At 33.9% G+C, this 25,966-nt stretch overlaps 1 protein-coding gene across 1 annotated transcript in view; it reads left to right on the top strand.

Moving 5' to 3' along the window:
* The window catches only part of LOC126882022 (putative inorganic phosphate cotransporter), a 42,136-nt gene extending 17,977 nt beyond the window's left edge, over window positions 1–24,159 (top strand). Inside the window, exons 5-9 of the mRNA XM_050646798.1 lie at window positions 2,661–2,881; window positions 9,916–10,065; window positions 12,496–12,628; window positions 16,878–17,128; window positions 23,763–24,159. Of these exons, the coding sequence (XP_050502755.1) occupies window positions 2,661–2,881; window positions 9,916–10,065; window positions 12,496–12,628; window positions 16,878–17,128; window positions 23,763–23,963 (956 nt within the window). The 3' untranslated portion in view covers window positions 23,964–24,159. The remainder of the gene's footprint in view (window positions 1–2,660; window positions 2,882–9,915; window positions 10,066–12,495; window positions 12,629–16,877; window positions 17,129–23,762) is intronic.
* Window positions 24,160–25,966: the final 1,807 nt, after the last annotated feature.

Genomic DNA, 25,966 nt, shown 5'->3' on the forward strand with positions numbered 1-25,966 from the left:
TTTCGCCTCTTATTAGAGGCTCATCAGAGAGGCTCACGTAATCATGATTGAAAAACCAGGAAAAAATGGTACATTTCCACAGAATTATCGACCGATAAGCTTATTATCAGCATTAAGCAAAATCGCAGAGCGGGTCATATTAGTTAGGCTAAAACAAGAATCTGAAGCAATCGGAACAATACCTGAAGCACAGTTCGGATTCAGATCCGAGCACTCGTGTGAACTTCAAGTGCTGAGGTTAACAGAATATATCACGAAAGGGTTCAACGAAAAGAAATATACAGCGGCCGTCTTTCTAGATGTCAGTAAAGCATTTGACAGGGTCTGGCACGACGGCCTGCTGTATAAAATGAACCAATATGGTTATAGTGAGGCGATGACGTGTCTTCTCTCGTCATACCTAGCCAACAGGAGGTTCAGAGTTCGGATAGGGCCAACCCTGTCCGAAGTTGGGACCATGGAGGCTGGTGTGCCACAGGGGGCAGTGTTGTCGCCATATCTATATACCATATATACGGCAGACACCCCAACTGAACCCAGATCGTTGCTAAGTCTATACGCAGATGATACAGCGATAGCTTTTAGCAGTACCCACCCACATTTTGCAACAAAACATCTACAAAGAGCTCTTGACGAACTACAAGAATGGTGTGTGCAGTGGAAAATAGCTGTCAATCCTGACAAAACACAGGCCGTTATGTACCAAAAAAGAAGAGGCAGACCAAATGAGGTACTATCCCTATTTGATACCCAAATTGAATGGTCAAATCAAGCCAAATACCTAGGCGTAATGTTGGACAAAAGGCTGACCTTTACAGAACACGTAAAACAAACGGTCAACAAAGCTAAAGCCCTTAGGAGTCAACTGTCATCGCTAATAGGTCGAAAGAGTAAACTGAGATTTAAGACAAAGATTAGGATGGCAAATTGTATAATTTTGCCAACACTAACATACGCCTCAGCCGCATGGGGGCACACATGTAAAACCAACAAGAAAAAAATACAAACCATCCAAAACCACATGATCAGGGAAGCTCTGAATATACCTACATATGTCCCATTAAGATACGTATTTGGACATACGCAACAAAAGAAAGTCCTGAGAATGATAGACGAAAGAGCACATGAAATATTTAACAATATCAGAAACCATCCTAGCAGATTATTAAGAGAATTGACTAACTACGACGAAAACCAAAGAACGGTACATAGACGGCCTAGACAGCAGTTAGTTGGATATAGAGGAAACCCTTAAGAATGAAAAATTGAGATAACCACAGAATATCGAAACACAAATGTCGCCCTTCAGGCACTAAGTACCCTTCAGGTAGGTCAAATGGACCATAGCCGCGGAATGTGAGCATCAAGGTCACGTACCGACAGACGTGGGCTTGATGGCCACACCTTTCGGGCGCTCAGCCGTCGAGGAGAACAAAATTTATTTTGCCAATTCGCCGGCTGAGTGACCGAGCACACACGGTCTGGACAGCAAGACACCGATTTAGATTGGTGCCTTGATGTCCGGAACACATTTTTTTAGGACACAAGTCCAAAGTAAAGTAAAAAATTAACTTAGTTATTAATAGGGAGAAAAGCTCTTCTAGCTACCCCTAAAACCAGGTGGCTTAACCACATGAAGTAATACAAAGGGTGTCCCATTACCCAGGGTATCCAAAGTAACATTAAGATCAACGCCTCCCCATTCGGTATGTCCTTCGATGGGGAGGGGTGGAGGTATAGCTTGGGGGTCAGATAGGTACCACTCCATTACGGGGTGTGACCGGTTTGAACTTCGGACATGTGGGTTCCACTTTTCCATTGGAACACACATGTTCCCCGGGGCTGGGGTTGATACGAGCATGTGCGTGTGTGTGTGCTCATCAGAAAATGCATAGGTTGCTATGTCTGACCCAAGTTAAAATTATCCAATCTATTAGTCCCCTCATTGCAACTAATATGATGGTAGAAGGTGCCTAGCGGCATCTGCTAAATTAAAGTCAAAGTTTTCAACCTAATAAAATATTCAAAAATATTTAAAATAATATCAAATTGGAAACTTATTGGACCGTTTACCTGGTAACACGGCTTCTAAAAATTGCAAGCCAGATAGATGCTGCAAAGAAGACAAGAGGGAATTCTATAATTTCCAATTCACAACCCCGTCTGTTCAGCGTAGTAAGTTCCAACGGAAACAGACGGGGTAAATTCCCCGAACAGACGGGGTTGTGAATTGCAAATTTTAGAATTCCCTCTTTCTTGATAGCAATCTATGCATTCCCTGATGAGCCTCTAATAAGAGGCGAAATCGTCGATTAGAGTGCTGGTTTGCGCTCTCTGAACTAAGTGAAAATTAAGACTGTTTTGACTTTGAATTTCAACTGAATAAAAATGGTATACATTTTTATTTTCTATTAGTATTACTCCTATTCGTCCATTTTCGGTTGGAATTTACCACGCTGAACAGACGGGGTTGTGAATTGCAAATTTTATAATTCCCTCATTTCTTCTTTGCAGCATCCATCTGACTTGCAATTTTTAGAAGCCGTGGAGGTGTTACCAGGAAAATGGTCCAAAAAGTTGTCAATTTGATATTATTTTAAATATTTTTGAATATTTTATTAGGTTGAATATTTTGAGTTTTTTTTTAAATATATTTTTAGGTCAAGCTTTAGGAAATGTGTTTTCAATGCCCATTACAGGCATGATTTGTAATTCCAAATTAGGATGGCCAGTAGCTTTTTACATGTATGGTGGCTTAGGAATTTGTTGGTGTATCTTATGGATATTTTTGGGAGCAGATAGTCCGTCCAAGCATAAAAGTATATCGAAAGATGAGAAAGATTTTATAGAATCATCATTAATGAAAGAAGAAGATATCTCGGTAAGACGGATTAAAAAAATCACAGTTTATAGAGTTTAATAAAGTAATACCTATAAGAAAAAAAGCAATATTACATAAAATACGTATATTTTGCCAAAAGAATATGCATAAAATGAATCCTTAGTCTTATTAATTTATTAACTAGTCAAATATTCTAATTCTTGAACAGGGATTTCTGCTATCCGTTATATTGCGCAATGTAAAGTCATGAAAAACACGCCAAGTTACATATTCACCAAAGGTAATTTTTTTTGCCAAATATGTCATCATCATCATTCTCTTAGCCTAATTGTATTTTCCATAAGTTTCTATCTTGGGTCATATCAACATCAATCCCCTTTACCGAAATGTCCTGCCTAAGCGTCTTCCCCCAGGCCTTTTTTGGTATTCCTCTCCTACTTCTTCTACGAAATCGCAGTTTAACAATTCTTCTTATTTGTTGATCAACATCTCGACGTTGAACATGACCAAACCATCTTAACCCATGTTCTCTCATTTTGGCATCAATTATATAGTGCCACCCTTAGACTTCCCCTAATATACTCATTTCTAATTTTATCCTTCTTTGTCACTCCACTCATCCATCTAAGCATTCTCATTTCCGCCACATGCATTCGTTGTTTCTCTTTCTTTTTCACTGTCCAACATTCAGTTCCGTACATCATAGCCGGCCTTATGGCTGTTTTATAGAATTTTCCCTTCAGCTTCGTTAGAATTTTTCTGTCACACATCACACCAACATCCTTCCATTTCATCCATTTAACTCTAATTATAATGCATGCATCTTCAGCTCTTTCCCCAGTACTCTGTAATATCAGATTCTAGGTATTTAAAACTCACACTTTTCAAAATCATTTCATTATCCAGAGATATAATTTTTTTGTATTAACTCCATCTTTAAACGAACATTCCAATTACATACAAACAATAAAAAGAATAAATAGTCTTCGTTCTACTAAGTTTTATACTTTTTTCCTTAAGAGTTTGTCTCCACTGTTCCAGTGTTCCACTTTTGTTCTAAGTCGCCTTAATTATTTCCCACCAACACCACATTATCAGCATACATTAAGCACCAGGGAATGTTCTTCTGTAATTTCGCTGTTATAGTTGTCACTCCCTCATACATACCTCTCACAATCTTTACTTATTCATCGGGGACTCCTTTCTTATTTAGTGTTCACCACAGAATCCCTCGAGGAACTCTATCATATGCTTTCTCAAGCGTTTGTGTCTTTATTCCTGTATTTTTTCAGCTGCCTTATAATGAAAATCGCATCTGTGGTTGATCTGCCCTGCATAAAGCCAAATTGATTATCGGATATTTCGGTTTCTTCATGTATCCGTCTATCAATTACTTTTTCCCATATTTTCATGGTGTGATTAAGTAGTTTTATGGCCCTGTAGCTTGTGCATTGTTGTATATCTCCCTTGTTCTTGTAAACAGGTACAGGGCCGTAATAATAATAATAATATCGTATGGCATTTTTGCCGGGGAGATCCTTTCGGATAGTTCCAGCGCCAATTACATCTTTAACCCTGTTTCAAGTAACTAGTGTCGATGTACACTAGCCCAGGGGGACCGACGGCTTAACGTACTCTCCGAGGCACGGTGAGACGGCTCGTGTCATTATTGGAAATGAAAATGGTTTGTCTTTGGCAGGGATCGAACCCACGTCTACTGGCGTATGAGGCCAGAGTTTATGCCGTTACCCACGGCCGCTCACATGGTACAGGGCCGTCTTAACCATACACGGCGCCGGGGTGCAAGATTCATCTTTGCGCCCCCTTTTGTCAAAAGATTATATAGGTTATAGGTACGCTAAAATTAAAACTAATTATGTTTACTTTCTTTATTTATACAGAGTGGGCCAAAGAAAACAGTTCAACTAGATATTTGGCAGCAGTTATTAGATTTTAAGGAAATGCCGAAACAGGTCAATTTTTATTTTTAAATTACAATTTTTTGATATACATTTAATACTAGTGACGTCATCCATCTGGGCATGATGACGTAATCGACGATTTTTTTAAATTGGGAATAGGGTTCGTGTGTGGTAGCTCATTTGAAAGTATGTTTAATTCTATATTCAGCAATATAAACATTAATATCTTTATTTATACAGGGTTGGACAAAAAAATAATTTTTGAATTAAATTAACTGGCAGAAAAAGAAGAATCTATGTAATTTATTTAACTTATAATACATTCTATTGCTGTCAGAAAATAGAAAAGCATGTTTATTTGGCAAATAAACATTACTTTTCGCTTAAATTAAACGTTCAAACTGCTAAGAGGTAGGTGGGAAGCTATTTGTGATTTCATTTAAGCGAAAAGAAATGTTTATTTGTGAAATAAACATTTTTTTCTATTTTCTGACAGCAGTACAATGTATTTTGAGTTAAATAAATTACACACATTCTTCTTTTTGCGTCAATTAATTTAATTCAAAAATTATTTGTTTGGCCACCCTGTATAAATAATGATATTAATCTATATATTCCTAAATAGAGAATTGAACACCCTTTCAAATGAACTACCACACGACCCCTATTCCAATTAAAAACATCATCGATTACGTCATCATGCTCAGATGGATGACGTTACCAGTATGAAACAGTACGACAGCCTGTGCGGGGAAATATTTTGTGTCGAATTAAAAAATTTAAAATTTTTTTTTACTTAAATGTTTTTAAATAGACCAAAAAAATGCATGTTTTTTTAAAAATATGCAAAATTTAGTAAAGTTCTCAAATATGCGAAATATGCATGCAATATGTATTTAGCATAAAATCCGCTCCCTAATAATTATGTTTCCTCAAAATTTCAAATCTTACAAGATGGTGATTTATTGTCACTCGACATTCAATATTGGTCAAAATAGTATACGCGTCACCGTTTTGAAATTATTGTCGGAATAATCTAAATGGGTTTCATATTTCATTTCCATTTCGTAGGTGTAGTAAGCATTAATAGCCTTTGTAAAAAATATCTAAAGTGCACTTGTATGTTTTTGTTATTTGTAGTTTTTTTTAAGGACAAAAAGCGCAAGTTTGAGCATAGCAAGTTTTCAGCTTGCGCCCCTTGGACTTGGCGCCCGGCTGCCTCGCACCCCTTGCACCCCCGGGTTAAGACGGCCCTGAACAGGTACTAATATAACTACTGCTTTTCTATCCGTCTAGCATTGGTTCAACTTCCGTAATTCTATTGAATAAACCAGTTAGACAACTTGCTCCTGTCCCTCCTATTGATCTTTATTTAGTTATATTTTGCCAAATAGTCCTGTCGCCAGGGGGGGTACAACGGCCTCCTTAATTCAGATGGACTTACCCAAGTTTTTTTTATATATTTTGACCCGTAGAATACGAATTTTTGGGTAACAGTTGATCCGGATGTCGATAAGATTGTTATAGACAAAGAACTTGAGGAATTACATAACAGCGATTTCTCGCAAAACAAAACATCTTTTTGTATTTTTTCGGTCATTTTAAGCAAAAAATATTCCTACAAGTTTTTTCGTAGAATGCATAGTTTTCGAGATAACCGCGGTTGAACTTTCAAAAAATCGAAAAATTGCAATTTATGAACCCGAATAACTTTTGATTAAAAAATAAAGTAGCAATTCTGCTTACCGCATTTGAAAGTTTAAGTCAAATTATATCGGTTTTGATTATTTGCATTGCTAAAAATTAATTTTTTTATTGTTAAACTAATCTATAAACACATAGTGTTTCCCGTGCCTAATACATGCGTTTTAACGTATGCTACGTAGAAATTGCCTCGCTTGCACTCGTAGCTACTCTACCTACTCGTTCGATTTTAAATGAGAAATCATTGAAAGCATCACTCACATACTAGGTGTTTATAGCTTTGTTTAACAATAAAATAATAAATTTGTAGCAATGCAAATAATCAAAACCGATATAATTTGACTTAAACTTTCAAATGCGGTAAGCAGAATTGCTACTTTATTTTTTAATCAAAAGTTATTCGGGTTCAAAAATTACAATTTTTCGATTTTTTGAAAGTTCAACCGCGGTTATCTCGAAAACTATGCATTCTACGAAAAAACTTGTAGGAATATTTTTTGCTTAAAATGACCCAAAAAATACAAAAAGATGTTTTGTTTTGCGAGAAATCGCTGTTATGTAATTCCTCAAGTTCTTTGTCTATAACAATCTTATCGACATCCGGATCAACTGTTACCCAAAAAATTCGTATTCTGCGGGTCAAAATATATAAAAAAAACTTGGGTAAGTCCATCTGAATTAAGGAGGCCGTTGTACCCCCCCTGGCGACAGGACTAAAATGTGTCATGTAGAACATATGCTACAGATACATGAATATGAAATCAGATAAAAATATAACCACAATATTTTCAAAAATACGTGTAGTAAAAATAAGTTATCCTTATCTTACCTTATTTTATCCGAAAATAATTTTTTTAAACTCACTAACTATAAACATTCGTACCTTCGTACATCGACACTTCGTAACATCAACAGTTTGTAATAATAATAGACCAGGGCGGATCTGTAAAAATATTAGTACATTTGGACGTTGAGAGGTGACTCAAATTTTTTTGCAGAAATTGCTTGAAAATAACTCAAATAATAATATTTGAGTTATCCTCCCTCTCAAAAAGGTCCGGAACATTGTTTAAATAATCAAAATGTCAAAAAATGAAGGAAAAATTCTATTTTTTTCTTCGTTTTTTGATTATAACTTTAAAAGATATCAACTTTAAAACATTTCCGAGAAAAGTTGTACTGACATAAAAGTTGAATAATTAAATTTCCTACAATATAGAATTGGTTAAAAATTTAAAAAATAGTCACCTTTATTGCATAATAGCAATAATTGCGAAAAAACTATACAAAAACAAGTATTCGCATTTTACGGTTTTTTAACCATTTATGCTACACTTATGACCTTCATATTTTACCCAGAAAAACTTTATGATACGGTAAAATAATACTGTAAATTTCATTAAGATCAGTTCAACAGATTTTGCAAAATAAATTTTGCAATCCAGCTTTCGCAAAAAAAAATTCGTTTTTTTTAATTGTTACAGGACTGAAAATAAAGCAGATAGCAAGTTTATTTTTTTTGCGTATAGAAATGTACTGTACCTTTTATTTGCAATTTGCAAAATTAAAATCGATTAACTGCCACGGCGTCAGGAATTTTTTTAAATAAACATTAATTATTGGTGCTACGCGCAGGACAGCGGATAGTTTGCTCTGATTGGGCATTTCAATGACCTTTGATAATGATTGATACATTTTAATTTTTATTACATTTCTATATAAATAAATAAATTTGTTTATTGCAAAATAAAAACACATACTCTCTCCTTTGAAATAACACTTTTTTTAGCAAAAACTTTCTTTGTTCATGTATTTTAACTTAGAGAATAAAAGTTTATTATTTTTAAACATATGCAATTGTTTAAACAATATTTCACACACAATAATAAAATTAGTTTGATTTTTGTGGAATTAAAATATTAAAATACAACAAAATATAGAGTAAGAAAATAATATATTAAATAAAGATTAGAAGAAATTTTGATGGAAATCAACTTGTGTGAATCGAACACCGCTGTCCTGCACGCAGCACCAAAAGTTAATGTTTATTTAAAAAATTTCCTGACGCCGTGGTAATTATTCGATTTTAATTTTGCAAATTGCAGATGAAAGGTACAGTACACTTCTATAAGCAAAAAAAAAATCAACTTACTATCTGCTTTATTTTCAGTCCTGCAACATTTTTAAAAAATGAGTTTTTTTTTGCGAAAGCTGGATTGCAAAATTTATTTTGCAAAATCTATTAAACCGATCTTAATGAAATTTACCGCATTGTTTTACTATATCATAAAGTTTATCTGGGTAAAATATGAAGGTCGTAGGTGTAGCATAAATGGTTGAAAAACGTAAAATGCGAATACTTGTTTTTGTATGGTTTTTTTCGCAAGTATTGCTATTTTGCAACAAGGGTGACTATTTTTTAAATTTTTAACCAATTTTATATTATAGTAAATTTAATTACGCAACTTTTATATTAGTACAACTTTTCTCAGAAATGAACAGTTTTAAAGTTATATTCAAAAAACCAATAAAAAAATCGAATTTTTCCTTCATATTTTGACATTTTGATTATTTAAACAATGTTCCGGACCATTTTGAGTGGGAGGATAACTCAAATATTATTATTTGAGTTATTTTTAAGCAATTTCTGCAAAAAAATTTGAGTCACCAACATTATTTTAACTTCCGTAACGTTATTCATTTTTATTTGGAATTGTCACTTTAAAGTTGTAAAACTACTGTTATATAGGTAGAGTATATTAAGACACAATTTTTATTGTGATACTGGTTTGCTAAACTGCATAATTTCAAATACAATTATTATTGTAATAAAAGTTAGTTTCCACGTTACGAAAAATAAACAAAATAAATCAATTTTGACGTTACGAATAGTTATAGTTACGAACTGTCGATGTTACGAAGTGTCGCCGTTACGAATTGTCCGTTACAAGACGTCTTGTCACGTATGTACTGTCCTAAGCATTCTGAAATTGAATTATTTTAAGAAGTTCTTATTTGATATTCCTTCAAATTGCGTTAGGCCGGTTTGCATAATGTACTTCGCTTAACAGAAAACAGACCTATTGCCCAATGCGTCAGTCGCTTCCTAAATTTTTAAGATGCAAGGTTACGCGAAAGTGAATTATTGGCAGATACTCAGTTGTCATTGCAGCTTAAGTGCAAATAGTAATCACATTTTAAATATCTGCATATTTCTCTGGATTTAGTCAATAACCTGGTTATTTGCTACCAACACTTCAACAAGCAAGACTTTTCATAATTTTATCCAAGCAAATCGTACCTCTAGTGTGAATTAAACGGTAGTAAGCGATAAAAAATTAATTGAAAACTCTTTGGAAAGCTCTGGTGAAAAATGTATTTTTTGCATTTATGCCGGTTTGATTGTACAGCGACGATATATGAAATATTTATTTCTTACTATTTTAGGAAATTCCAACACCTTGGAAATCTATTTTTACTTCCTTACCGGTGATAGCTATAATAGTTACTCACTGTGGACAAAATTGGGGATTTTGGACTTTGCTTACTGAGATACCGAGTTTTATGGAAAATATATTACATGAAAATATATCATCGGTAAGTTTTTAATATTTGAGAGTAGGTACAGTCCACGAATTCTAAAGGTGCCGGTGGGGGATGGCGTCTATGCGCAGTATTATAGTAAATGTATGAGAGAGGAAGTATTCGAAATAATTAAATAACAAATTTTATATTATTTGTTATTTCTTTATTTCAAATACTTTCTCTCTCATACACCGACTATAATACTGCGCATAGACGCCATCCCCACCGGCATCTTTGGAATCTGTGCACTGTATCTATCTTTCCTTTAGCATTGTTTGTATTCTCTTTGCGTATAGACTCTATCCCCCACCGGCATCTTTAGAATATGTGCACTCTATCTATCTTTCGTTCAGCATTGTTTGTATTCTCCTTCATCATTATTTCAAGTAATAATATTAATATTTTCGTTAATTATTCTCCAATTAATAAAAATAAGGTTAAAAAACCTGTTGGAAATTATATAGTTGATATGAGTTTGAACTGTTTTGTAAAAAGGATTAGGGATAAGACAACAGAAACTTGTATTTTCAATACGAAAATATTTGAAAACGATAAAAATCAATTAGTTCCCTTCTCTAAAAAAAGCAGAGAAAACTTAATTAGAAGAGAGGACGAAGTATAGGACGAACAAGAACAAAAACAAGATGGAGAAATGAAATAAACACACCTGACCAAAGACATAAGATGGTATGAATGCGACAATTAGAAATGCTTTGGGAATTTAGTCTATTTAAGGAATATTTTCAGGAATGTATTATTTGAGATGCTAGAAAATTATTCATAGGTGGACCTGTTTAGAACGGCAGTCAACAGGGTCCGCATTGCCATGATGATTTCCAACCTTCGATAGAAGATGGAACTTAAAGAAGAAGAAGGAGATGTTTAGTTCAAGATATTTATATACTCCATTCACCGCATTTATATATTCTGAAAATATCATGGACAGTACACGTCACAAACAAAGAGGTTCTGAGAAAGATAATTAAAGAAATGATACAATCAAAACCAGAAAATTGGAATAGCTTGGACATATTACACGCGGAGAGAGATATGACGTGTTCCAACTTATTATGCAGGAAAAAATAAATTCAAGGAAAAAGAAGCATAGGAAGTCGCAGAATATCGTGGCTGTGCAACCTGAGAGAATGGTACGGATGTACATCAAACGAACTTTTCAGAGCAGCCGTCTCTAAAGACCGAATAGCTATGATGATTGCCGACCTCCATCGCGGAGATGGCACTTGAAGAAGCAGTTTGACCGTCATAACTTGGTAGAATCTCTTATTACAGATAAATAGAATTTCGACGGTTAAAGTGCAAAACCTCGTAAGTCAGTTTTATGTAACTTTAGAGGAGAGACGAAAAACATTTTGGCTTCTTTATGTAATATTCAATTTATTCGTTTTGTGTGTGTAGGATTCTTTTTAGGTAACGATTCCATTACCATTAATTAAAATTCAGTAATATTTTCTCCTTGTCAAAGAGCGACTTACGAGGTTTTGTTACTTAAAATCTTAAACTAGCATTAAACTTACGAGGTTTTGTAACTTAAAATCTTACTTATGAGGTTTTTGTAGATGTCGCTAGTAGCATTAAATTTAAATATTGACTTACAAGCTTTCGTAGTTTAAAAGATATGTAAAAGTATAAACCAACAAGGTATAAAAGTAATAATGGACCAAAAATCGACATACAAGGTTTTGCAGTTTAACCGTCGATTTGCTTCCACTAAAATTTAATAAACAACGTAGAACGTAGCGTATTGTTTTTATCTCTCTTTTTTTCATTGTGTTGACCTTAGCGAAATCAATTAGCCAGTATCTTTTTTTTTCTAATGGTGCCTATACGTTCCGGATATTGGCTATCAGCATGGCTATAATAACTTTGCTTGCAGATATTCGGAATAGTCCGGTTGTAGACGTATTGAACCCCTTTCTCAAGTTTTGAAGCCAAGGATTTTCTTCTGCCTGCTTCTCTCTTTTCAATACCTTGCCCGTAAAAATAAGTTGCAACAAGCCATACCTTTATTCATTTCTCATAACATGGCCTATATTCTCATTTGCACTCTTTAATTGTAATGTTAATCTCTCATTCCTTGCCCGTTCGAAGGACAACATTAATCACATGATCCACCCATGAAATTCTTAAGATGCGTCTCATCTCGAAGGCCGAAAGAAGCTTTAGAAAGTGACCAAACTCCACTCTGCATAATAACGTAGAAAACATAAATATAGCATTTGATGATAGAGATTTTAGTAGCAAGTAGTAAATCGTGACTTCTGAAAAGAGACTTCATCTTTATCAACGCTGATCTTGGTTTTGGATTTTTCTGTTTGTGCGTTGCTTTTTTCATTAAGCTTTAAGTTTAAATAACACTTTTACATTTATGAAGAAGTATATCTTGTGTACCTACATTACTATTACCTACATTATTTATTTCAGAATAGTCTTCTTTCTGCATTACCATATTTTGTGATGTGGTTTATGACGTTGGTATTCAGTCCTATAGCTGACTTGGTCATTGACAAAAAATTCGTTAGTGTAATCACTAGCAGAAAAATTTTCAATTCAATCGGTAAGTACTTACTCATATTATCATCAAGCGCTTCTTCAGCAAGCGCCACCTTCTCTACCATGTTTCGCAATTGTGATAGTAACTTTACATTAGCTTAGTGTGAAAACCTCGTATCTCATTTTTTTTTCCGAAAATGACATTTTGGTGGTTTTAGTTTGAAAACCTTGTATCTCACGATCAACTGTTAGAAAAAATTCAAATATACTAGACTATTTTCTACAGCCGAAAAAAGAAACCACGTATATCAATTGATCTCTTGATTTAGTGTAAATACCACGTAAGTATATTTATAACCAAGAATTTGGTACTTAATTTGAAGTATTTGTTTGAGAGATTCGACTTGGAGAAATGTTTTTTATGAACAATAAAAGGTAGTCCGGCATATAGAAACATTTTATGAACTTTAAATCAAAAGATTAGTACTGTATCAACCTAGTATTTGGAGGTGTGCAATAAGCTATGAAAAACCTCGTAAATAATAATAAACACAACCCCATTTTAGATGAAAAACACGTATATCAAGATATACGAGGTTATCATAGTTACTTGGGCAAAGGCTCTATATACTGCAATAATATTTACGGGTTTTTCATAGTTAATATTTGTATTTCCAATTTAATAGCAACATTTAACACTTTTAGCTCTGGGCCAATATCAGATATTTGTCTCAATGTGCTCGAATTAAAAATACGTAACGGTAATTTTTGTTTTTAGGTTATATTATGCAGAAAATCAGTTTTTTGCCTCTCCTGTAAAATTGTAATTTAATGAGATACGGGGTTTTCACACTAAGCCATCGTTAACTCTTGAGGCTATTGCTCGGAATAATTATATAGAAGTATAGATCATTCAATTAATCTTCAGCCGGGCGCGTCGCAGCAATTTGTTGCGTAAACTCAATTTCTCCAGATAAAGTGTTAACGGAATGTGCTATGTACGTGATCTATTTAATATTTCCTAATTGGTTAATCCTCAGTGGTTACCCATCATCGTCTTGTGAAATTCAAATTAAATTAGTTATCACACTTTGTTGTGACTAGTGCATACTTCCACGTGATATAACCGAGTTCCTGTTGAGGATGTTTCCGAAGTAACCAGTTCCTCACCAAGAAGACGAAAATCCTGCTAAGCGTGGTAGATGCTGCAATTGTTACAGTGAACTAATTAGGTCGTATACACACTACACGGTGATCTTCAGATAAAACTATCCACTTTAAATAACTTTTGAACCACTGATTTTTAGGAAAAACGCAAAAACACGTCAAATAATAATTGAAGGGGTAGACATTATGCCATATTTAAGCTTGCTGGGAAAGGCACCCTCTCACCCCTTATCATCCCTTAAATTTTTTTAAATTACTACCACAATTTTTTATTTGATATTTGGATTCTACTCTTTGTACTGATTTCAAAAATGTATAACAAATTATGCTTATTATAGTGATTAGTTTATGAGAAAATTAAATACAAAAGCAAGAAAACTGAATTGAAAAAAAATTACTTTTTAAAAATTTTATTACAAACATTTAGAATGAACATTTTACTACCAAAAATTTATACAATAATAATTTATTGTTCAAAATGTCTGCCATTTATTAGCTGTATACTATTATATGGAGGCAAATGGCAGTCATTTTGAACAATTTTATTGCAAAAATTTTGGTAGTGAAATGTTCATTCTAAATGTTTGTAATAAAATTGTTAAAACGTTTTTTTTTCAATCCAGTTTTCTTACTTTGGTATTTATTTTCTTCCTAAACTGATCACTCTAAGTATCCTATTATATTACACATTTTTGAACTCAGTACAAAGAGGAGAATCCAAGTATCAAATAAAAAAAGGTGGAAGTAATTTAAAAAAAATTAAGGGATGGTACGGGGGTAAGAGGATACCTTTCCCAGCAAGCTTAAATATGGCATAATGTCTCCCCCAATTATTATTTGGCGCGTTTTTGCGCTTTTCCTAAAAATCAGTGGTTCAAAAGCTATTTAAGGTGGATAGTTTTATCTGAAGAGTACTTATGTCTATGAAATGTACAAAATGTAGTGTATTTACGTGTAAACGACATTATAAATCTAATATTGTGTGTACAAATTGTAATGATCAAATATTAAAGTTTTTTTGTACAATTTATTAAAATTAGTTAAATTAATAAAGCTTTTTTTTTATTTTTTTAACAAAATAAATAACGATACAGATAATCAATAATAAAGACGTGTCGAAAATAATAAGGAACTATTTAACATAGCAGCAAATTGCTGCGACGCGCCCGACGATGTAATTTTTAAGGCGCGCCCGGCCGAAGGTTAACAAAGTTTCTTTTTGGAATCTGATCAGGTAACAAACGTATATTTGGTAAAAATGAAGCCCAGATCTTTTGGACTCAAAAAATAGTTACCTATACGCGTGAAAAGTTCGGGATACTACAGCTTCTTAATTTCATTCGCATCATTGCATTTAATATTACTAGTCCAGGGCGCATCTGTTTTGAGATGGACGTTGAGAGGTGACTTAAATTTTTTTGCAGAAATTGCTTGAAAATAACTCAAATAATATTTGAGTTATCCTCACACTCAAATTGGCCCGGAACATTGTTTAAATAATCAAAATGTCAAAATATGAAGGAAAAATTCGATTTTTTTATTGTTTTTTTTATTATAACTTTAAAACTATTCATTTCTGAGAAAAGTTGCACTAACATAAAAGTTGCGTAATTAACTTTTCTACAATATAGAATTGGTTAAAAATTTAAAAAATAGTCACCCTTGTTGAAAAATAGCAATAATTGCGAAAAAAACCATACAAAAACAAGTATTCGCATTTTACGTTTTTCAACCATTTATGCTACACTTAGGACCTTCATATTTTACCCAGAAAAACTTTATGATATAGTAAAACAACACTGTAAATTTCATTAAGATCGGTTTAACAGATTTTGAAAAATAAATTTTGCAATCCAGCTTTCGCAAAAAAAATTCATTTTTTTTAAATGTTGCAGGACTGAAAATAAAGTAGGTACCAAGTTAAATTTTTTTTTGCTTATAGAAGTGTACTGTACCTTTCATTTGCAATTTGCAAAATTAAAATCGATTAATTACCACGGCGTCAGGAAATTTTTTAAATAAACATTAATTTTTGGTGATACGCGCAGGACAGCGGTGTTCGATTCAGACAAGTTGATTTCCACCAAAATTTCTTCCAATCTTTATGTAATATATTATTTTCTTACTCGATATTTTGTTGTATTTTAATATTTTATTTCCACAAAAATCAAACTAATTTTATTATTGTTTGTGAAATATTGTTTAAACAATTGCATATGTTTAAAAATAATAAACTTTGATTCTCTAAGTTAAAATATATGAACAAAGAAAGTTTTTGCTAAAAAAGTGTTATTTCAAAGGATAGAGTATGTGTTTTTATTTTGCAATAAACAAATTTATTTATTTATATCGAAATGTAATAAAAATTAAAATGTATCAATCATTATCAAAGGTCATTGTAATGCCCAATCAGAGCAAACTATCCGCTGTCCTGCGCGTAGCACCAATAATTAATGTTTATTTAAAAAAATTCCTGACGCTGTGGAAGTTAATCGATTTTAATTTTGCAAATTGCAAATGAAAGTTACAGTACACTTCTAAATGCAAAAAAATTCAACTTGCCATCTGATTTATTTTCAATCCTGTAACATTTTGAAAAAATGAATTTTTTTGCGAAAGCTGGATTGCAAAATTTATTTTGCAAAATCTATTAAACCGATCGTAACGAAATTTACAGTGTTGTTTTACTGTATCATAAAGTTTTTCTGGGTGAAATATGAAGGTCCTAAGTGTAGCATAAATGGTTGAAAAACGTAAAATTCGAATACTTGTTTTTGTATGGGCTTTTCGCAATTATTGCTATTTTGCAACAAGGGTGACTATTCTTTAAATTATTAGCTAATTCTATATTGTAGGAAATTTAATTACGCAACTTTTATGTCAGTAAAACTTTTCTTGGAAATGAATACTTTTAAAGTTATAATCAAAAAACGAAGAGAAATATCGAATTTTTCCTTCATTTTTTGACATTTTGATTAAACAATGTTCCGGGCCTTTTTGAGAGGGAGGATAACTCAAATATTAATATTTGAGTTATTTTCAAGCAATTTCTGCAAAAAAATTTGAGTCACCCCTCAACGTCCAAATGTACTAATATTTTTACAGATGTGCCCTGGTCTATACTTGTTCTCATAATTTAATTTTAGGACTGGCATTTCCAGCTGTGGCTTTAATATCGTTATGCTTTATTGACACTAAATGGAGTACAATATCCCTACTTGTTATTGCTATGGGATTCAATGCCGCCCAGTATTCTGGTTTTAACATTAATCATATAGACCTATCACCTATTCATGCTGGTACTCTCATGGCTATCACCAATAGTTTTGCTACAATTTGTTCCATTTTGGCACCACTGGCTGTAGATTTGATCAGAATTATGACTGGATTTGAGGAGGTAAGTTAACTTAACCTGTAGAGATTTAACTTTTAATATACGATTTATTCGTTCTTCTATTTTAGGTTGTATTAATAATATCGACAATGTGTTAAAGATACTTTCTCTTCTTATCTTAAGCTTTTTTCTCAATAATCGAAAACATAGGCGTAACCAGGATGATCCTAAGGGGGGGCGGGTTTCAACTAGCTGAAAGGGGGGGGGTTACAACTACTGGAAGGTTTCTGAGGGCTATGGTGTTAAGCGTATAGAGATCAAAGTACATCCCAATGGGGGGGGGGTTATAACCCTCAAAACCCCCCTGGTTACGCCTATGATCGAAAATAATATTTTCGTATCAATCGAAATCAATACAAAAATCATAAAATATTTACTCACACTTAGAATCAACCGGTCGGGGAACTCAAGTTGTTCAACTCTAGAGGTCATGTGTTCTCATGCAAAAAAGACAACGACCCCCGAAAAGGTCGAGATCTCTTCTTATCTAGTCGGCAAAAAGAAACAATGGAACACGAGAAGGTGAAGACGAAGACCTAATATCGAGGGACACTCTGTATGCAGCCCGGCAATAGAACTCTAGAAAGATAAAATATTTCTATAGTTTATGATCAAACAAAAGAATAAACAAACCTGTATTTAGAAGACTAATTTCTTAACGTCGGCAACAATTACAATACCAAACTAAAAATTAATCAAATTTTGGCGTATGGGTATCTTATACCCTATAGCCAGACAACTTGAACTAAATGTTAATATAAACATTCTTAATAGGTACTTCGTACAAGAAAGTGAGTCTGTGTGTTAAGTACACAATTGGTTATACGGCAAAAGTACTCGTACTTTTTAACTTAATTTAAACACAGGTGTAATGTGTAATTAATTACCTGTAAAAAATACATAAAAAGACAATGCACACATATAGGTAGGTATATACCATACATACCATAAAATAAAAACAATGGAAAAAGCATTATAAAACTTGCTGCCAGAAGAAGACAGGAATACTCAATGGACTCCCCAACAAAATCAGTAGGGGAGACCGGGGCAGAACGGGATACTTAAGAAAGAAAAAATCATAGAAAGAAAACTAAACTGTGTATTAAAAAATAACAAACTCAGACAGGATCCCTTGCTATTAAACTTCATATAACATACTTTATTTATAATACAAATTGCTTAGTTATTTGGTTATAAAGAACTTAACGTATCAGTCCGAAATTCCCATTTTGCCCCGGTTACAGGGCAAAATGGCCTACGGGGCAAAATGGGAATGTATTTTAGTCAGACTGGCAGAGTTCACAAATATGAGCACCTTCGTCTTCATCCTTAATACCTGCGCAGGAATTATAAGCCCATCCATTGCAGACACTACACACTACCCATCCTTCAGTTGACTGCAAATATAAGTATCCACAGTAGATGCAGCCACAATCTTCATCATCTTCTGATGAGTCGGTGTCCATCTCGTTTTCTTCTTTAGTTTTCATTGATTTTTTTTATTAGTTTCAGTTTTAGTCAGATTCTTCTTACAAAGTTTAAATGCTATAAAGTAGTGGCAATTTAGGAGAGAGGGACAAGATGGGATAATATCCCGTTTTGCCCCGACCGCTTTGCCCCAACAGACATCATTTCAAATAAAATTAGTAATTTGTAACGTAAAAGATATAAAACGGTTCACAGCACGCAATATTAAAATTCAGAAACATATCTATCCTATTTGAATGAAAAACGTGATAAAACTTGCTTACTCACCTTATAGCACTTCTATAAATATCACCAAAATTTGTAACAAAACAAAAGAAAACATATTTTATGTGTGTAAAGAAGCATACTACGTGACTAGAAGTTTCTTTATAATGACTGAAGTTAGTAAACCCAAGTTCGTTCGAATGGCGCTATTGCCGATATTATGACGACTATAAGTTATGCACACCGATGCATTTCCCGTTCTGCCCCGGTCTCCCCTACATATAGGTACAAGTAGAGGAAGAAACGGTAACGAATGGTACTATGATTCTAAAGAATGGCAAATCTGCTGAATCTGAAGGAATTTATGCTGGAATGCTCCATAACGGAATGTATAAACTCTTTGAGTTTGAGAACTTAACAGTGATCAGTCAGTACTTGAATACACAGCTAGTACCAGATCAATGGAGAACGGTGTACACTTCTTCAGTATCTACGCAAAAAGGAAACAAAGAGAACTGTAATAATTAAAGAGGCATATCGCTAACCAGCGTCTTGAGCAAACTGTATGGACGAATTTTAATGAATATGATAGAAGAGGACTATAGAAATACTAAGCAGTAAAATACAGTTGTTGCCGTGCAGGAAAATCGTGCACCGATAACGTATTGAGTATTGATTTAAATGAAAAATGGGAACACATTTAAAGTTGGTATAGAGAAGTTAGTATACACACAATGGGTGCGTTCGGACGACCATAGCGGCTGGCTGCCAGCAGAAATCGGCTGAGTGGTTGCATCCAGCCGTGATAGGGAAAACTTAGTAAATCTCTCAGCGGCTGGCTTCCAGCGGTGACGTCTGACAGCTACTGCTGGCTCAGCTGTCCAGCCGCTGTGGTCGTCCGAACGCACCCATTGAGAAAGTGAAAGATTTAAGAGCGATAAGGGCGATACAATTGACTAGAGTCTGTCCGCAAATTCTTGAGAGCACGAAATGTGGGTAAAAGTCATAAAACGGCCGTAAATGTCGTAAAATCATAGGCGGGGGTTCCTGAGGTATTTATTCATTAAAATTAATGTGGATTTACATTTAGTTTCCTTTCCAAAATGTTTATCAATATTCTATTTTGAATAAAATAACGTTTTTAATAATTATTTACTTAGCAAAAAAAAAATTAAAACGTTCACGGCTAATGTTTGATAATTTAACCGTTAACAATTTTGTAAATAAGATTATCTTTAGAGATCTCTTTGCATATTTCAATACTAACCTTCAATGTACATTATTTAATGTTAAGACGTGACTTATGAAGAAACTTAAAATTTTGACTTCTGTACAAGTACAATAATATGCAAATTAGTGCCAGTCCAAATGACGGACCTCTACCTCTGGAATTCATACCTGAAGCTAAAGATAGGTATGGAGACACCGTCTTTGGCGCTTTGGCCTCGTCTCTTAGTTTATATTCGAAACTTGAATTGAAAGGGTGTTATTAGGAACGAAAACAATTTTTTTGTTTAGTACGTTTTTGACCGCATTTAATCGAATATCAATTTCTTTTGCGAATTTTGTGCAGTACGTGAGTAGTGTTTTTGAAGTTATACTTCTTTACGATCGTGAGTGAAATTTTTGAATTCCCTGGCGCATGCGCACACAGCCAGTATGTAGTTCGTTGCTAATCTTTCAAGATAGGTATGTATATATCAGCGCAAATAAGTCATTAAAAGAATATATTAGTGTTTTTAGTAAATGTATTATTTATTATAATTTTTGTGTCTTTGGATTTGTGTTCCTCGGTAGTCAGATAATAAAATATGTAGGTATAACATTTTTATACTTCACTTGATCTATTTGTCACCGTGTTGTGTAATTATATCCGAGACGTTACTCGTTACTTACAAGGGGCTCGATAGCTTGGTTAGTAGAGCATTGGACCAGAGATCGAGAGATCCCGGATGAGTCATATTTTTTTTTAATTTTTGGTTGTTTTAATAAAATTTTTTTGAAAGTGGTAGGTAAGAAAGTTAGTTTAATACTTAAATAAAATACAACTAACCTGTTAAGTATATAATTTATTTCGTTGAAATTATATAATACGTGCGTACAAAGTACACACACATTCTTTTTTTCTATATTCCTACAAACATATACTTACCTTTCGTTCGTGCTGGTTTTTGTTATTGCTTGCGATGGCTTCATCATCATCAACGTCATCAAGTTTTACACCGGTACTATTGCGTACAGTCAGTAAGTCTGTCTATTCACCAAGAGAGAAGACTATTGTCCTGAACGTTCACGATGCTCTGGTTTTTCAGAATCCCACAAACACTGTTCGGAACATAATCGAGAGTTGTGCCAACATGACGGGCGTAGCAGAGTCAACAATATATTATAGGTTCCTATCAGAAAGAAAAAAACAAGATATAGCTAACCTAAACACAAATGAACACTTGAAGAGGGGAAAAAACCTGTTGAAATTAATGAATTTGCCAAAAATATTATTCGAAGGAAAATTCACGGATTTTTTTTCAAAAAAGAAATACCCAACCTTAACAAAATTTTACAAGAAGTTAAAGACGATCCGGATTTGCCTAATATCGGACGAACCAAATTGTGGGAAGTTTTAAAAGAATTAAATTTCCGGTGGGAGAAATCAGACCGAAAATCAGTTTTGATTGACCGCGAAGAGATAATATGTTGGAGAAGACATTATTTAAGATCCATACGAAAATTCCGGCTGAAGGAAGGCCAATCTACTATCAGGACGAAATTTGGGTAAATGCAGGTCATACTCTAACAAAAATTTGGTCAGATAAAAATATATTAAGCTCCAGGCAAGCGTTTATAGGAGGTTGGTCTACTAGTATTTCCCCACCCTCTGGTAAAGGTAGTAGATTAATAATTTCTCACATTGGCAGTGAAAAAGGATTTCTTAGGGATGGCTTGTTGGAATTTCAATCCAAAAGCACAAAAGACTATCACGAGGAGATGACAGCTGATGTTTTCGAAGAGTATTTTGAGCAGATGATTGAACATGAACATATACCACCAAATTCAATTATAGTATTAGACAATGCACCTTATCATTCAACACTAGTAGAAAGACTTCCAACGACTGCGTGGAAGAAACAAGATGTCCTTGACTGGCTGCGGAATAAGTCTCTGCCTTACGAAGATGGAATGGTTAAAGCAGAACTTTTAAAAATTGCCCGGCAACACAAATCTAAGTACAAGAAATATGTAGTTGACAAAATGGCGGAAAGGCGAAACATCACAGTCCTTGGACTTCCACCCTACCACTGTGAAATAAATCCAATTGAACTCATTTGGGCCCAAATGAAAGGTTATGTGGCTAGAAAAAATACATCATATAAAATACAAACTGTGCGTGAATTGTTATATGAGTCTTTAGAACATATTACAGAACAAAACTGGCGAGAAGACATGTAATGGAAGAAGAACAAAAAATGTGGGATCTTGACAATATAATTGATGCGACTGTAGAGATACAACCGATAATTATTAACCTACAAGACGACTCTCGGATTCCGAAGATGATCCTGTTTATTTTGCATTTGAATAGTTTTGTAATCGTAATTTAGTTCAGTCATATAGTCGAAAAAAAAAGTGAGTTACCTGGAAAGTTTTCCGGGAGTTTTAAAAATTGGTTATTTTGTGGATTTTATGCTCTTTTTGAATTACAACTTTGCTACGTTGTATCTCCGCCGCTCGCGCCGCCATATTGAAAATGTTTCGCCAAATAACAGTTTTTTTGGGAATACATCCTTTCCGACGCATTTTACGAAAAAATCATTTATGTACAAAATGAAACTAGAAAAAATTTCCTACTAAATTTCGGTCTGCGATATCTCGATCGATACTTAGGACGAAGTCGTTCCTGGTATATCAGGAACTGCAAAACGAAGGAGATTGCCCTAAATTTGTAAATTAATAAATACATCATATATGGATTAGGCCTACAGGGAAAACCACAATAAAAAAACGCGCCGCTTACTCTTACCTCCAGGTGGTGTGGAAATGAGTTTTTTTCAAAACGTCTATTGAAATATATTTTGCAGCGCTCGTACGCCAAATACGATTAATTTTATGAAAACATTAAAATTATATAAATTGTGGGAAATTTTTTCTAGTTTAATTTTTTACATAAATGTTTTTTCGTAAAATGCGTCAAAAAGAAGATATTCCCAAAAACTGTTATTAGGCGCCATTTTTTAAATATGGCGGCGGAGATACACGGTAGCAAAGTTGAAATTCGAAAAAAGCATACCGAAATCCATTAAATTACCAATTTTCAAAACTCCCGGAAAACTTTCCAGGTAAAACTACCAAATGATTGGACTAATTTGTATAATTTAAAAATAGGTATTAATTAAATAAATGTATGTTTTACAAATTGCAAGTAACTTTTTATTTTTGAATTGTTTATTTTTGAATAAAATATAGAAATTTTATTAAAACAAAAATACAATTTACCTACGTAGGTACCGTTTAAAAATATATTTATTTAGTTTAAATAAATGTTTTAATTATATACTCTACGGCCCTCGTCAATCATCTGTACCCTTAATATACATACATAATCCGATTTAACTTTTACGGTCTATTGTTCCTTCAGATACAAGGTGGGTTAGTCGAAAACATCTTAAACTGCCAGTTTTAGGTTGGATTCCGTTATTATATCATTTTACCTGTCCTCTCTGTATTTCAGTCTTCTAATGAGGGTCAAACTTGTACGTGCTTGTACTGAGCTCTTAAGAAATTGCGAACAGACCTTAGACATATCAATAGGTACGGGATACGAAGATACGATGATGGGAATAGGAAGAAGTCATAAAAAATATTGTTTTTCTGTATATTAGAATAATATATTCATTAAAATGCTTTTCTAATTCAATAAATTATTTCAATTAATATTTCTTTATTTTAGAGTGAAAAAGCCTTATGGAATATCGTATTCTGCACCACAGCTGGAATCTACCTAGTTGCCATGTTTTTCTACATCTTATTTGCTTCTGCAGATTTACAACCTTGGAACTGCAGTGATCCTAAAGTTGCCGAAAGAGCATCAATTCAAGACAAAGTGAAATTAAGGATGTTACGAAAGATATCAGTTATTTCCACAGCCTAATTGTTTTGTAGGAAAATCTCAATTAAAACATTAACTTTATCGTTTCCGTGAAGTGAAGGATGTACCATTTTGGTTTATTTTTAAAGACATGCTCTTTGTCAATTAGAAACGTTTTATTGTTTGTTATCTATGAGAAAACCATTAAAGAAGAATTTGTATAGGAATATTAGCTATATAGCTACATTAGATATTTATAAATTTTTATAAATAAATTTTGATAAAAGAAAAATAATTTTTTGAATGTTAATAATGTGTAAGTAATAATATCCTATATTATTACATATACATAGGCCTGGATTCCGCGTACCAAAAAAAATTTAGCAAGCTGAAAATTTGTTATTAGCTTAACGGTGTCTAGTCGGACAAACTTTGATGTATGGGAACACTGGAACAGGGGAAGTTTTAATTGTGGAACAGGTTACAGGTTTAGAAAAGTCAGACTACGAAAACCTCCCATGTATTTTGACAGAGAGAACTTCCAATTGATTTGTTACCCTTCCACTAAACTCTCATGCAAAAATCAGACTGCTATTTACCACCAATATAATTCCTGTCATTTGACATCTTCTACGTGTGGGACTTATTAAAATGCCCAACATATTTGTCGGACAAACCTTTTGTCATAATATATTATATAAAGTTTGCTATTGAATAAACATAAAAACAACCTGCTAATTTTCACAATCATAAACTTGTCAGGATGACACGTTCCACAATTAAAACTTCTCCTGTGTTCTACAATTAAAATCACGTTCCACAATTAAAACTTCTCCTGTTCCAGTGTTCCCATACACAGGCCCCGCTCAAGACGAAATTTTCACCCGGGCAAGGATCCTTTGAGTCACCCCCCCCTCCTAGTAAAAACCCCTATAAAAACAACAACAATCAGCTGGATTTTAAGTTTGCAACACTTTTCAAAATAAATTTCAAAATGTCCTTTGGTTTATCTTTACAATCGTCGGGTAGAACTGTTTTCAGCACTAAGAGTTCCTGATACATCTGGTGTCCTTCAACATCACGGTGCTCTCCATCAGTTAGAGATATCTGCACATTTAGTCATTAGAGTATTGATGTCTTTTATTTTCAGTTTGTAAAGAAATCCAAACGTGTCATTGTGGGTGGATAACTGAGAAAATCTCTCTTCAAGTGATGCGATTGTTGTGTCCAAAATGTAGAGGTAAAATTTACTTCTGAAGTTTTTTTTTGGATCCACAACTGCTTCATCTCGTACCTCATAATCAAATTGGCGCTTGGCTCTTCTTGGTCGAACTTGTTGTTCAGAATCAGAAGGGAAGGATGGTTCAACTTCAAGGCTTTCTGCTACTTCTCGGGCATCAACAAGCATTTCTTCAAACCCCTTGTCACTTCTTATTTCTTTAAAGTAGGACCTTACAGAAGCTATCAGTTCCATAGCGGCTGCAATATTAAAATCTTCTTGTTGTAGCAGTTTACTGATCACATTTATCCTCGAGAGAATTGTATTCCAAACCACCAGACAGAAAATAAATTTAAAGTTTTTCAGCTTCTTAGCCAGACCTAAGGCTGTACTTTTAGCATAAGCATCACCTGATGGATCAGTGGATAATTCAAGAAGTGCATCATAGATTTCACCAGCTTTCGTAACGTACAGGTCCGATCGCGTCAATGCGACTTTCCCATCTTGTGTCGCTGAGTGGTTTCACAGTCAGAGCAGATGCATGTTTTCTTAGAACTGTCCATCGATGGGTAGAGGCAGACAAATAGTTATCCATTTCTTGTAAACCCATGAAAAAGTTTACAGCATCGGTACAAGACAACGCTGAGTCATTGACGACCAGGTTAAGAGTGTGTGCGCTACAAGGGACAAAAAACGCGCGAGGATTGATGTCCAAAATTCTTTTTTGAACCCCAGCGTTTTTGCCTCTCATATTTGACCCATTATCGTACCCTTGTCCTCGCATGTTCCCTATTGGCAGGTTCATTTCGTTCAGTTTTGACAAGAGAACGTCAGTAAGTGCTTCACC

Source organism: Diabrotica virgifera, chromosome 3 (assembly GCF_917563875.1).
Source record: "Diabrotica virgifera virgifera chromosome 3, PGI_DIABVI_V3a".
NCBI classification, from domain to species: domain Eukaryota; kingdom Metazoa; phylum Arthropoda; class Insecta; order Coleoptera; family Chrysomelidae; genus Diabrotica; species Diabrotica virgifera.